The 13,426-nt window shown below is 40.5% G+C and overlaps 1 protein-coding gene across 1 annotated transcript in view; it reads right to left on the reverse strand.

Moving 5' to 3' along the window:
* Positions 1 to 13,426, reverse strand: part of EXOC4 (exocyst complex component 4) — a 762,629-nt gene that overhangs the window by 213,655 nt on the left and 535,548 nt on the right. The window contains exon 11 of the mRNA XM_040471923.1: positions 4,318 to 4,537. Within this exon, the coding sequence (XP_040327857.1) occupies positions 4,318 to 4,537 (220 nt within the window). The remainder of the gene's footprint in view (positions 1 to 4,317; positions 4,538 to 13,426) is intronic.

The following is a 13,426-nucleotide window of genomic DNA, read 5'->3' on the forward strand; positions in this document are numbered from 1 at the left end:
ATTGGTTCCGTGCTTTTACTTCTTACTCTCTTAAAGGAGTAAGAAATTTAGGGCAGTGGGTCCCTAACTATGGTGAGAGCACAGCCTGGTCCCCACAATCTGTTGCAGATTGATACCTTTATAAAATACAACAGATATCGATTAATAATTTTTTTTTTAACCACAAAGATATACAAAACACAAATCCCAATCGTTTTTGTTATTAGTTTCGACAGGCAATGGCAAATTCCTTTAAAAGGAGTGGGCGGGGGGTGTCTAAATGCTTCCTCTCCAATTCTGTACGTCTCACTGCAGACTGGTAACGAATAGCTTGCAGACAAGCATACTCCTCAGGCTACGTTCTGAGTAGAACTCATTTGGACAGTGGACCCCAGGGTCAGTTGCCTGAGTTTGAATTATAGTTCTAGTACTTGCTAGCTATGTGACCGTGGGCAAGTTATTTAATTTCACTATGTCTGTTTCCTCCCCATAATAAAAGCACCACCCTCGCAAAGCTGTTGCCAATTCATGTAAGACACAAGCCAATACATACAAACCATCGGAATAGTGTCCGGCTCGTGGTTAATGCTATTGAAAGTGTCAGCTGCTCTCATTACTAGTATCTACTATTATGAATGCAACTGTTACTGTTATTACTACCAGTACTTTGCTGCTGTATAATCTGGGCCAATACTTGCACAGCCGTGTGTTTACTTGCACACCTAGAAGATGGGTGTCTGTCAACTCCTCCTTCCTATTTCCTTCCCTTCTGTGAATTCTGTGACAGTGAAATTATGGATTCAAAAAGCACGTCATCACCCATGGAAATGCCCCCTCGTAACAGACCGGCTACACTGCCCAGATGCCATTTCAGAGCAGTAGGGACACAGGTCCTGGGGTTCTGGGCATGTTTGTTCATCAAACAAATGAAATCAGTCCTGACACAGCTGTCCTTCCACACCGCCCCTGGGGAATTGGGCTGGGCCACTGCTGTGGAACACTGGGAGCGGCCTCAGGGCACAGGTGCAGTCCTTTTCTTGTGGGAAACCAAAGGACAGTCAAGCAGAGGGAGTGACTATAAAGGACATTTTTAAACTGCGAGTAATTGACTACTTAACCCACCCGCATCTTGTACGCCTATGTGTATTTCTCCAAGCTCCCTTCTTAACGGTTGTTTTGGATTCTCAGCAAAAATGTTTGAGAATTATTTATTTTGCTTCAGATTAGTCACTTACAATTAGCTGGGAATGAAAATGTCAAGGTGACACAGAAACACATTTAAGGAACACTGAAACTTGACCATGGAAACTTATGTCCGAAAGCAATTTACAATGATTATAAAAGCGAGAGGATGTCTCAAGATGGGAAATGAAAATAACCATCTCATTTACTTTTTAGATCTCATTACTCTGAGGATATTAAACAAATTTATTGATATGGCCTAACTAATTTGGATTCTTAGAAAATAAAATTTTTATGAAGAAAAGAAAGGGCAACAAAATAACTAAATAAGAGAGCAGGTGTTTGGGGCTCTGACAACAAATTTGGAGATTAGTTAGTTGAACGATCTTAGTTTAAAGATTTACTCACATAAATAGAATTCTATCTGGACTCGGGTGAAGGCGGAGTTCTCATCTTGCCTCAGAATGGAGTAATCGATTTAAAAAACAAGAGCCACACTAACACTATGGCTGGTGACAGGGTTGGGCGTGATTTAATAAGACAGCGGTAGACTCCCCGAGATGTCATTGAGCCGCAAAGTGTGGCCCTGACATGGCCCAGCCTGTAGTCAACCAGTTACGAGTTTTAATGTGTTTCTGCTACTCAAGCTGAAAATTATTATGTACAATAAGCCAGCCTCTTTAGTACACAGATCCTCTCTGTAGTACGTTGTTGCCTTTGTGTTCTTTTAAATTCAGTACACCAAAGCATATTAAAATTGCTCTGTGCTGTACAGACTGACGTTGCAGGGACATAAATACTGGATGCTTTTCTGAAGGAGAGGAAGCTCATGATATGGTCAGCCAGAAGCTAGAGAAAGACGGGGTTTTGTCACTCTCTGTCTCTCGTCTTCCCACTCTGACTCTGCAATTATTTCTGACTCTCCAAACTTATCCAACTGTGTCTATCCATCCATCCATCTATCCGTGCATGTATGCACTCGTTCCATAAATTATGCATCGAGCCCCTTCGGCTGCCTGGTCCCGTACTATGCTTTTGGAACTTACGTTCTATTAGGAAAAGACAAAATAAACAAGTTGGAAAATCAATGAACTAATAATTATGGTAGTTGTGTGAAGATGAAAAAAAAATCAAAGTGTTAAAACAGTGACTAACTGAGGAGATCTATTCAGGATCTTGAGACAAAAAGAGAACTCCAGGCAGATGGTCGAATGAAGAAACATTGATGAAGAGATGAATTACGGAGGTATGGGCAGTGCTGAAAGAATAAAGGAGGGCTGGTGAGGCACCCAGAGTCTAATAGCAGAAAGTTTGTCATTAAGGGACAAAGAGAAGAAATGGTGTTACCAGAGCCCAGTGAGAGCTGCAGCTATGGAATGGGTGTCACCTGACAGGACCCCTGGATATGAGGGATGCACCCGTGGCCGGAACAATGATCCAAAGTGGAGAGGAAGGAGATAAGAAACAACCTTAATCTCTCTCTTCTCTTTCTTCTTCCAATCTGCTGCTAGTGCTTCCTATTGGCCAAACCAGATCTTAAGTCACCTGGGAAGGGAGATTTGGTGATAAGAGTCCATGGAGTTCAGTTTCAGTGTTGGCACGGATTGGGGTGTCAGAGGGAGGGAAGAATGTAAAATAACCAGGGAAGGGGACCTACTCGGGTAGGACAGTCAGGAAAAGCTGTCCCGTGGAGGTAATATCTGAACTGAGACTCTGAGAGAACAAGGTCCAAGCCATGCAAAGAGCCAGCGGAAGAGTAATCCAGTAGGGGCAGAAGTGAGCACATGCCTTTGCCATTGTGCCTTCTCTGTTTCCACACTTAGTAGAGATCCCTCACAAGGAATGTATCTGACACAGACCCAGATGATCTGAATGTACCCTTTCGTAGGTGTGATGCTATTACTCAAGTTCTGGGAGAAGCAAATGCCTCTATTCTATTTTCTCAATACCACCAACGAGTTTTCTCATGGAAAAGAATGCTCATGGTGGCGCCTGGGTGGCTTAGTTAGCTAAGTGCCTGACTCCTGATTTCGGCTCAGGTCAAGATCTCATGGTTTGGGAGTCCAAGCCCTGCACTGGGCTCTGCGCTGACAACATGGAGTCTGCTTGGGATTCTCTGTCTCCTGTCTCTCTCTCTTTCTCTCTGATCCTACCCTGCGCTCTCTCTCTCTCTCTCTCTCAAAAATAAATAAATATTAAAAAAAGAATACTCATAACTCGAACATTTGCCTACGAAAAGTCCAGGATTTCTATTAATTCTGACGTGCAAAGAAGGAAAAACCAAGGAACACATATATAAAGGCAGGTAAGGGCGAGCAACTGTAGCAGCTGTAACTCCTTTCCATTTATACACCTTTTCTTTGAAAGAACTCAAGCCTTCCACACTCTGAGATATCCTTGTTTTGTGCAACTTATTAAAAAATATGCCATCGTGCCCATCATTCTCTCAAATAAACACTATAAAAATACAATAACCATGTAATAATAGTTAATGTACATATATGAGTTAAACTCATACTAATACTCTTTTGGTTTTACATTTACCTTCAAGTCACTGGCTACAATGGATATACGCCGGAAGCCTATAAATCCAAATACTGACAAATTATTTTCTGTTGCCTAGAAACCATTTCTTTATATAGTCTATGTAAAATTTCCGGTATTAACAGGATCATGTGAATTAAATGATCTGCCTTTTAAAAGTCAGTTTGCTGGTGGGTTCAAATTCACTGTGAGCTAGCCAAGCTCACAGTAGGTCTGCCCTGAAATGGCACACAGGGTTTCCTGTTGGTGGTTGAGGTTAGGCATGGTAATTTCCTCTCCTTAAGTCCTGCATACTCCTGACACATTCGCCAGTGGAAAAAGAATTCCTCTCAAGGACAAGTTCCAGGAAAATAATGAGGAACTGCTTGCATATTAATGAGATTCACCACCTTCCATATTCAAAGCCAGCCACTTTTTTCTTACATAAGATCTTAAGGAATTTCCATTATCTCCCCATTAGTTCTAAATTCCCCTAGTGCCTGTCTAATTTATTTCCTCTTATTTTGTCTCTGATGAATATGGAAACAGATGGTAATTCTTCTTCTTTTTGTAATTTGTGTCTCCTGCCAATTCCATGAAAACTACTGATGAAAACAGTGAGTATATTATCACCTGTAGGAGAGGCCGTTGTACCCCCATCACCTTCATGGTGTCCGCATTAGCTAGGATCTTCAAGGGGTCAGATGTTTTAGTGACTCCTTCAATCTCCTTGTTGATCTCTGCCAGGACCTGGTTCAGGAAGATGTTTTTGATGTACACAGTGAGAAAGTCTCGAAGAGGACACTGCTTGGCTGGGCCGAGTCCCAGGGCATGCTCGATCTCTTGAATAAATCTGGAAGACAAGACAAGAAAATGGTCGTTAAATATATCAGAAAAATAGTTCTAGAAATATCATAAAACACATATGGGTATTTCTAGGCTTTGGCATGTCTTTCTATGGAGAGATGAGGGGAAATTCCCAGAATTCTTAACAAGAACATGTCATTACTTTGTTGTTTGTCTCTATAAGAGTTCTTTTTATTTTTCTAAGTTATTATTTCACTAGTTGAATAGAAATAGGACAAAATAGAACACATGACTGCTACACTGAAAGGGGAAAAAAGGGGTAACACCAAAACCCATCTGTATTATTTCAAGAAGGAAATAAGAATACAAAAAGCAAAGGCAGGCATGATGAACAGAAAATTACAGTGAAAATTTAAAAGCACACCCCCAAATACTCCGTATTTCTCACAGAGATCTTTATATGTGTAGATAGAAATGTGTTTTTTTTTTTTTTTTTTTTTAAGGGAGATTTGCATTTCCCTGATGATTAGTGATGTTGAGCATCTTTTCATGTGTCTGTTGGTTATCTGCATGTGTTCTTTAGAGACATGTCTATTCAGGTCATCTGCCCATTTAATAGGATTATTTGGTGGTGTTTTTTGTTTTTGTTTTTTTTTTTTTTTTTGGTGCTGAGTTACATAAGTTCTTAATATATTTTGGATACTAACCCTTTATCAGATATGTCATGTGCAAATATCTTCTCCCATTCGGTAGATTGTCTTTTTGTTTTCCTGATGGTTTCCTTTGTTGTGCAAAAGCTTTTTATTTTGATACGATCCCAATAGTCTATTTTTGCTTTTGTTTACCTTGCCTCAGGAGGCATATCTAGAAATTATGGCTATTGCTGATGTCAGAGGAATTACTGTCTGTGTTCTCTTTTAGGGTTTTTATGGTTTCGGGTCTCACATTTAGGTCTTTAATCTATTTCGAATTTATTTTTGTGTATGGTATTAGACAGTAGTCCAATTTCATTCTTTTACATGAAGCCACAATGAGATATTACCTTACACCTGTCAGAATGGCTAAAATCAAGAAGAAAAGAAACAACAAGTATTGGTGAGGATGTGGAGAAAAAGGAACCCTTGTGCAGTGCTGGTGGAATGTAAATTGTACAGCCACTCTGGAAAACAGTAAGACATTTCCTCACAAAATTAAAAAAAAAAACAAACCAACCATATGATCTAATAATCCCCCTACAGGATATTTACCCAGGGAAAACAAAAGCACGAACTCAAAAAGATACATGCACCCCTATGTTTACTGCAGCATTATTTACAATAGTCAAGACATGGAAGCAACCTAAGTGTCCATCAATAGATGAATGGATAAAGAAAATGTGAGATGTATGTGTGTGTATAACATATACATATACAAACATACATATACACATATATATATGACCATATATATATACCACACACACACGTGCATGCGCGCGCGCACACACACACACACACACACACACACACACACTGGGATATTACACAGCCATTAAAAAAGGATGAGATCGTGCCATTTGAGACAACATGCATGGACCCATTACATTAAGTAAAATAAGTCAGACTGAGAAAGACAAATACCCTATGATCCACTTGTAAATGGAATCTAAAAAGGATGAATAAACAAACAAAAAGCGGAATCCACACTATAAATACAGAGAACAAATTGATGGTTGCTGGGAGTGGGATGGGGGAGACTGGGAAAAATAAGGGAAGGGCAAGGAGATACAGTCCTCTGGGTATGGTATGAGTAAGTCACAGGATTAAAAAGCAGAGCATAAGGAATATAGTCAGTGATATCACCATAGTGATGTAATAGGACAGGTGGAAGCTGTATTCATGGTGAACACCACATAATGTACAAACGTGTCAAAATCATTAAGTTGTACACCTGAAACTAATGTAACATTGTGTGTTAACACTCAAAAAAAAAAGGTGGGGGAGGGAGAATGAATGGTATTCTTTTACTTCATGATGGTAAGTTGGGAGGTTATGAAAGGGAACAGGAAGGGAGGTGTGGACAAAAGAGTACTTCAACCTTATTTGTAATGATCTGTTCCCTTTATTAAAAACACTTTAAACAAAGGGGCGCCTGGATGGCTCAGTCAGTTGAGTGTCCTACTCTTGGTTTTGGCACCAAAATTATGGGATCAAGCCCCGTGCTGGGCTCTGTGCTGAGTGTGGAGCCTGCTTAAGATTCTCTCTCCTCCTCTGCCCCTCTCCCCTACTCGTACTTACTTTCTCTCTCTCTCTCAAATAAAAAAAAAATACATAAAGATAGAATGTTAGTAACTGTCCAAACTCACAGATGAGTATGCAGATATTTGTTAGGTTATTCTTTGTATCTGCTTTGCATGGTTTTGATATGCAAAAATTTAAGTTATTACCACCCAGTTAGTAACACCAGTCCCCCAGAAAACAAGGTTTAAATTCCAGTTACTACAGTAGATTAACTGTGAGTAATGGCATAAAATGAAAACTTTGCTGCTACCTCTTCAGTCTAGAAATCTCTGTGTAAACAATTGATGTTCACCATGATCAATGGATCAGTCTATCAGTGACTGATAACTGCACATCTGCCACTCATGTTCGGGTGACAAAGCGTGTACTTGTGTTGTCTCCTCGTCTCCCAGTGATAAACTCTTGCGATATTTTACAAAAATGGATAATTAAAAGAGGGAATTGGCCAAAAAAGACAGACGTACAGAAAAAACAAAAAACAAAACGAACACTGGTAACACTGAGAGTGGAATTTGGATGGAATGTAAAGGGATTTACAGAAGAAACAGCTAGGAATGTTGACATCGCCTCCATCTGAGAAAGAAACACAACCAGAGGGAAGGAGAATTTATTCACCTCACCAGGGAGAAAGCCTTTGCGGCAAAAGGGATGAAAACATCCCGGAGGAAGTGCTGTGGCCCCAACTGCATGGTAAAGGAGCTCTTGAAGATGTTTCATGACATTGAAAAGCAAAAAATAAAATGCTGGCAGATCCAGACTTAAAGGAGGTATGACATTTCCCCAACACCTACAAAAGGTGCTCATTGTGTATCGTAAAGCACAGGATGAAAAGAAGGTGTTCAAAGTACTCTGATAGGATTTTAACGAAGAAATGAAATACTAATATGAAAACATATTAGTTTTCTTATTTTTTTTTCATTTTTGGACAAATTTATAACCGCCAGCAAGGGACTTATTCATGTTTTGGCAAAAACTTCCTAAAGTCGAGAAAGAATTGTGATTTACCCCATTGACTAAGATTGCTTTGCACGGTGATTTTTACAGTTCTACAATGTTATGCAAAGCAAGGACTGTGTTGTATTTTAAATTTTCTTCCAAAAAAAATGTAGAGGGAGATGAAGTGAAATCAAATCAAATGAAATAAAGACAAAAACTGAATGATTAACTGGGAAGATACATTTGCAACTTCTATCACAGATGAGTCAGGAAAAAAAACAACAACAACAACAACAACTTAGTGCAAAAATGACCAAAGGACAGGAAAAGACGGTTTACGGTAAAAAGGAATACATTGGCCACTAAACATAAGAAAAAATTCTTAACTTTGTTCCTAATGAAAAAAATGAGAAGTAAACTATACTGAGGTGCCATTTTTTATAACCATGCATTGATCAAATCCCCAAGATTTGAAAACGTGCTCTTTTGGCGTATGTGTGGGAAAGAGGCATTCTCACGTATTGTTGATGGGAATGAAAAATGGTGCAACCCTCACGAAGGGCAAGTTGGAATCATCACTCAAAATTACAAATGCACTTCCTTTTGACCCAGAAATCCCACTTCTGGGAAATTCTTCTGACAGCTATTTCTAAATATGATTACACAGATCAGTGTAGCATTGTTTTTACAGCAAAGGACAAAAGAATCCATCATTTAGGGATTAATCAAATAAACTATGGTGTATCTACAGTAACCTCAACCCCCAAACGTGGAAGCTTCTGATGCACTAACGTGAAAAGATTTCCAAGATAAATTGTTCAGTGAGAAACGCATGCTGCAGATCAATATGTATTTAGTAGTATTCATTACAACGACCTTTCTGTAAAAATTATATACCCTCCTTTGTTTATTTTATGATAAAGACATCCTGACAGGACTCACAAAGGTCTAATCCAAGTGAGTACCTGTAGGAAGCAGGGGACGAGTGGGGTCTGCAAGAGTAGTGGGAATAAGCCTTTTTTTCAATGGTAACTTTTAATAATTGCTTGATTTTTTTAAAGATCAAACTGGCTTTATTCAACAGTTTATGAATCAGCATCCCATCTAGTAAATAGGAAAGAGCGCTTACAATCATCGGATTTTTAAAGACCATGAATGTATTACTCAAATAAAATTAAATTAGAAAATTAAAAAGAAATTACCTACATATACCAAAGACTGTACTTCATAAATGGCTTTCTAATTAGGCCACATGTGAAGTTTGGTGGGGGCGCCTGGGTGGCTCAGTTGGTTAAGCGTCCAACTTTTGCTCAGGTCAAGATCACATGGTTCATGAGTTCGAGCCCCCTGACAGGCTCTATGCTGACAGCTCAGAGCCTGAAGCCTCCTTTGGATTCTGTGTCTCCCTCTCTCTGTCCCTCCCCCTTCTGCGCTTTGCCTCTCTCTCTCTCTCTCTCTCTCTCTCTCTTTAAAAAAGAATTAAACATTAAAAAATAATAAAGAAAAAAAGTTTGGTGTAGAAATGTTCAGTTTAGCTGTGTGACCTAATAAAGGGTTTCCTTTACTTAATACATAAACACATCATGGTTAATCTTGCATATCGCCAGTCTAACATTCCATTAACCTCTGATCAGCCTGCAACCTGTGCTTGCACCCAGAGGCAAGCACACAGCGGTTGGGGGGAAGTGAGAACATATAGGATCATCATAGCGATAGAGTAACTCAAAGACTGTAAGGGAAAGAGCAGAAATTGAAAAGCCATGGGAAACATCAATGAGGCCTCTTAACTGACTTTATCAACACGGAAAGGGAAGTAAAAGAGTGACTACCAAACAAGACGTAATAAATCTTTAAGAAGGGAGTGAGGGGAAGAAGGTGGGAAAAAAATGAAGACATAAAGGTAGTTAACCGTAATTTAAAAATCTCCAAATTCCACATCCTGCCGTGTTGACTCCTTCTGATTCAACTAATCCTGAGAAGTACCTGTCCCAGGTGCCACTCCCCACCCCGCCAGCCCAGATGCATCCCTCTCTCCTTGGTCTGCCTCGAAAAGAAATCCACTGTTTTGAATTTGCTTATGAGTAACCACACCAGAGACCTTTGTATTTTATTTAATATTATGGGCTTCAATCATCAGAATCCCTCCTTATTCTTTTCAACGGGACTTAGAAGAAGCTTTCTGAGAGGCACTTCCCACAATTTCAAAATCTTTACCAGATGTTAAAAAGAAATTTTTACCGGGGGGGGGGGCGCCTGGGTGGCTCCGTCAGTTAAGCGTCCGACTCTTGATTTCGGCTCAGGTCATGATCTCACGGTTCGTGAGTTCGAGCTCCACGGCGGGCTCTGTGCCGACAGCACGGAGCCTGCTTGGGATTCTCTCGCTCTCTTCTCTCTCTCTACTTCTCTCCCCCTTTTTCTCTCAAAATAAGTAAGTAGAACTTAAATTAAAAAATTTTTCTTTTTACTAGTTAGCCTGCTCCTAAACAGTATGAGAGAGAAGTCTAAATTATCCATACTTTCCTTTTTTCTAGTCCGTTATCTGTTTTTGGTGTCCCCCAGATACGAAGTCGCTCTGAGCCGCAGTGATGGAGGGGCAGGGCTCCCATCACCTGTAGCTGACGGATTTCCTTCAAACACAAGTCACAGGTTCCCCACAGCACGCCTATCCGTCTAAAAGGACACACCCAGGTTGCCGTCGTCACCTCTAACTCAAGGGGACCCGTTCGACATGTGTCCGAATCTGCTTTCAGAGCTGTGCAGGCAGGACCTCTCACTGCACAGAAAGCACGAAACATGTGCCAGGGAAGAGAAAAAATAAGGCTGTCCGATCAGCCTGTTCTGACTCCCGTCAACAAGGGGAAGCAAGTACACGAAATGGGCAAATCGCCCTTTCCTGGGCAGGAAGGACACAGAAAAGGAACTCTCCCAAACAGCCAGGAGGGGATCCAGACTCTCGGTCGCTGCAGGGAGGACTGACTGAGGGAAGCTGAGTGGCCGCGGCAGAACACTCAGAGTAGGTATTCCGGGGACTGAATTCTGAATGTACAGTCTTGGGCAGGTTACTTAGCCCCTCTTCGTCTTTCTGTTGTATTCTATAAAACGGAGATGGTAATATTCAGGATCGTCCTGATGGTTAAAGGCGGAAATCAACGTTAAGCACTCGGCACCGAGGTGGACACACAGCAACCGCTGAGTAAGCAGCAGCTACTATTTTTGTGATTATTATCGGCACGTGAGCCCTGATGGGGTTGTGGAGGAAAGGGGTACATGCGTGACGGGGTGTTTTTCACCCTGCCCCTTTGTTTTCCTACGCTTGCCCATAACTGGCAATGTGGACCAGCAGATTAATACTTCGACCCTTTCAGGAACAAGCTGACGGAGGAACGACCAAAGCTCTGTGTGGCGAGGGGTCAAGTGTGAATCGCTCACTTCTGTATCCTCAGAGCTCAGTACTACGTCCACTATGGCCGGCACACAGTAGGCTCTCAGGAGGTATTTGGCGAAGGGAGTGCTGAATAAAAGTAGCAGGTTCTTGAACTTCAACCCACAGTTCCTGAAACTGAGGTGTGACCTCTCTGACAAATAATGCCCTCCCCCCAAGAATCTGGACTAGAGGCCCCAATAAAATATTTAAGAAGAAAGAAAAATCATCCCATCGCTCCACCACCCCACCGTTAACAGTTGCCTCTTCCTGAAAGAATGTTCTTTATCTGGTCCTTGACCACAGTCCCAATGTTGTTTTTTGCTCTGTACAATATGGTTATTCGCACAACTTTACAGTCTCTTCTACAGAGTATTAGGAAGTCATTCCATCACACTAATGAACACAGCATTATTAAACCAAACATCTATTAGGGAATATTAATGCTGTCTCCTGTTTTTATTAGAGATAATCCTACAATGAACATCCTCATTTGGCGTGTGTTGAATTATACCCACAAGCTATTGGGAGTAGCTCCTCATGATTTTTCATGGACGACTCTACATTTGATTTACCCCAGATTCCCACAATGTACTGCGTGACTCCTTTTCCCTCGGAAGGAAGGACTTTAAAATTGATCCGGTGAATGGGAAGACAGAAGAGATAGTCAAGGGTGTGGAGGCGACTCATCAAAAGGCCCAGTTTTTCCAACAATGCTCCTAATCAGCTCTAGGGAAGTAAGAAAGTGCTGAATTTTTAACAGTGAAAAGAATCTCATTAGGAAAGAAAACACTTCACTTCAAAGTTGAGATGGAACACAGATGGAACCTTGTCAAAAGGGTATTATCTAATCTGGTGAAGTGCTTTCACACTAGGGATTCCTATCCTGTAAATGATGAGATGGCCCCAGGTACGGCTGTGTATATGGAAACGAGGAGAATGAGACTCAAAGAAAAGGATCTACATAATGCTACATGCAGAGCATCTAATCACAGGATTTTGAGGCACCTTATTCAGATCAGCCTCCTAAACCTAAGGTTATAAAGTAGGATAAACCAAAAAACAAGTGAAAGCAGGCAACAGATTCCTGGCATTTGAATGTCTAAACCATTTAGGACCGCGTTTCCTAAATTCTAATATTGCTGTTCGTAAATATTTAACCACAGGTTTTCTTTTCAGAATATCATCAACTGGGGGGCCTCCTAAAATACGTACATATGCAGTACCTATATTTTAAGTTTGCTCTTTCCTACAGCAAGTGCATGGCCTTTGGAATGCATACACGAGCACACACGACTTATATTTGACCTGGTGTTTTAAAATCTTTTATCTTGATTTGATTTCTATCCAGGGAAATCGTAAACTCATTAAAATTTCATTCAGGCTTCCCAAGCTCCTTGGTTAACCCCAGCCTCCTCACCACAAGTTCTGTTTCATTGTAAAGCTCCATGTCTTCCATTTTATCTCAGCCAAGAATTACAGCTACAACCAGATGGAAATGCCCTTGAACATGGAGGGCCTATTTTATACTTTAGACGTTGCAATGGGAGCAGTATTTATTCATTTGAATAAAAGTAGTTACTCATAGGAAATATGAATTCCTAAGATTCACACCGTAATGAATTTTTAAAATTCTGTGGCCAACATGACCAGTAACGGGGCAAGCTGATATGTACCTCCCAATAAGATAGAGAACAATACAGCATCGCTTCTCTGATGTTCTTGCCAAAAATGCATAATGTGAACCCAACCATGATTTTGCAAAGCAGAATATCAAAGGGGTGGATTTCAGAAAATTCAAATTCATCTGGCTTTTGGAGCACAAGAAATTTCATTCATGTCTCTCCCATAAACAGTGTGTCAGTTTATTGCTAATTACATTTTTAATGTATATACTTGTATATAATCTGTGTCATGCAATATACAATATATTTATTCTTTCTACTTTGAGATCTCCTAACTTTGTTGTATATTATCACACATCTAACTTTGGTATTTTAGGCTGCATAATGTACGCAAAACATTTGTCTGAAAGGCTTGAAGATTTTTCTCCTGGTCCCATGCATTGGAACCAGTAGAAATGTGTACAGGGATTTATCCCTCTGACTACCTATATTCTTTAGCTTCTCTTAGCATTATCAGTTCCACTAATGGACCTTCCAATCTAGACTCTCTGCAGAGATGTACCGTGCTTACCTCCACCAAGCAGCTCTGAATCTCTTCCATTATATAATAGCTTTAAAGACATTTTGAAAAATCTGAACCACGCTCTTCCCTTCATTTTGGTCCGAGGTCTCTA

Source organism: Herpailurus yagouaroundi, unplaced genomic scaffold, assembly GCF_014898765.1.
Source record: "Herpailurus yagouaroundi ecotype Mexico unplaced genomic scaffold, PumYag 100, whole genome shotgun sequence".
In the NCBI taxonomy this organism is placed as follows: Eukaryota; Metazoa; Chordata; class Mammalia; order Carnivora; family Felidae; genus Herpailurus; species Herpailurus yagouaroundi.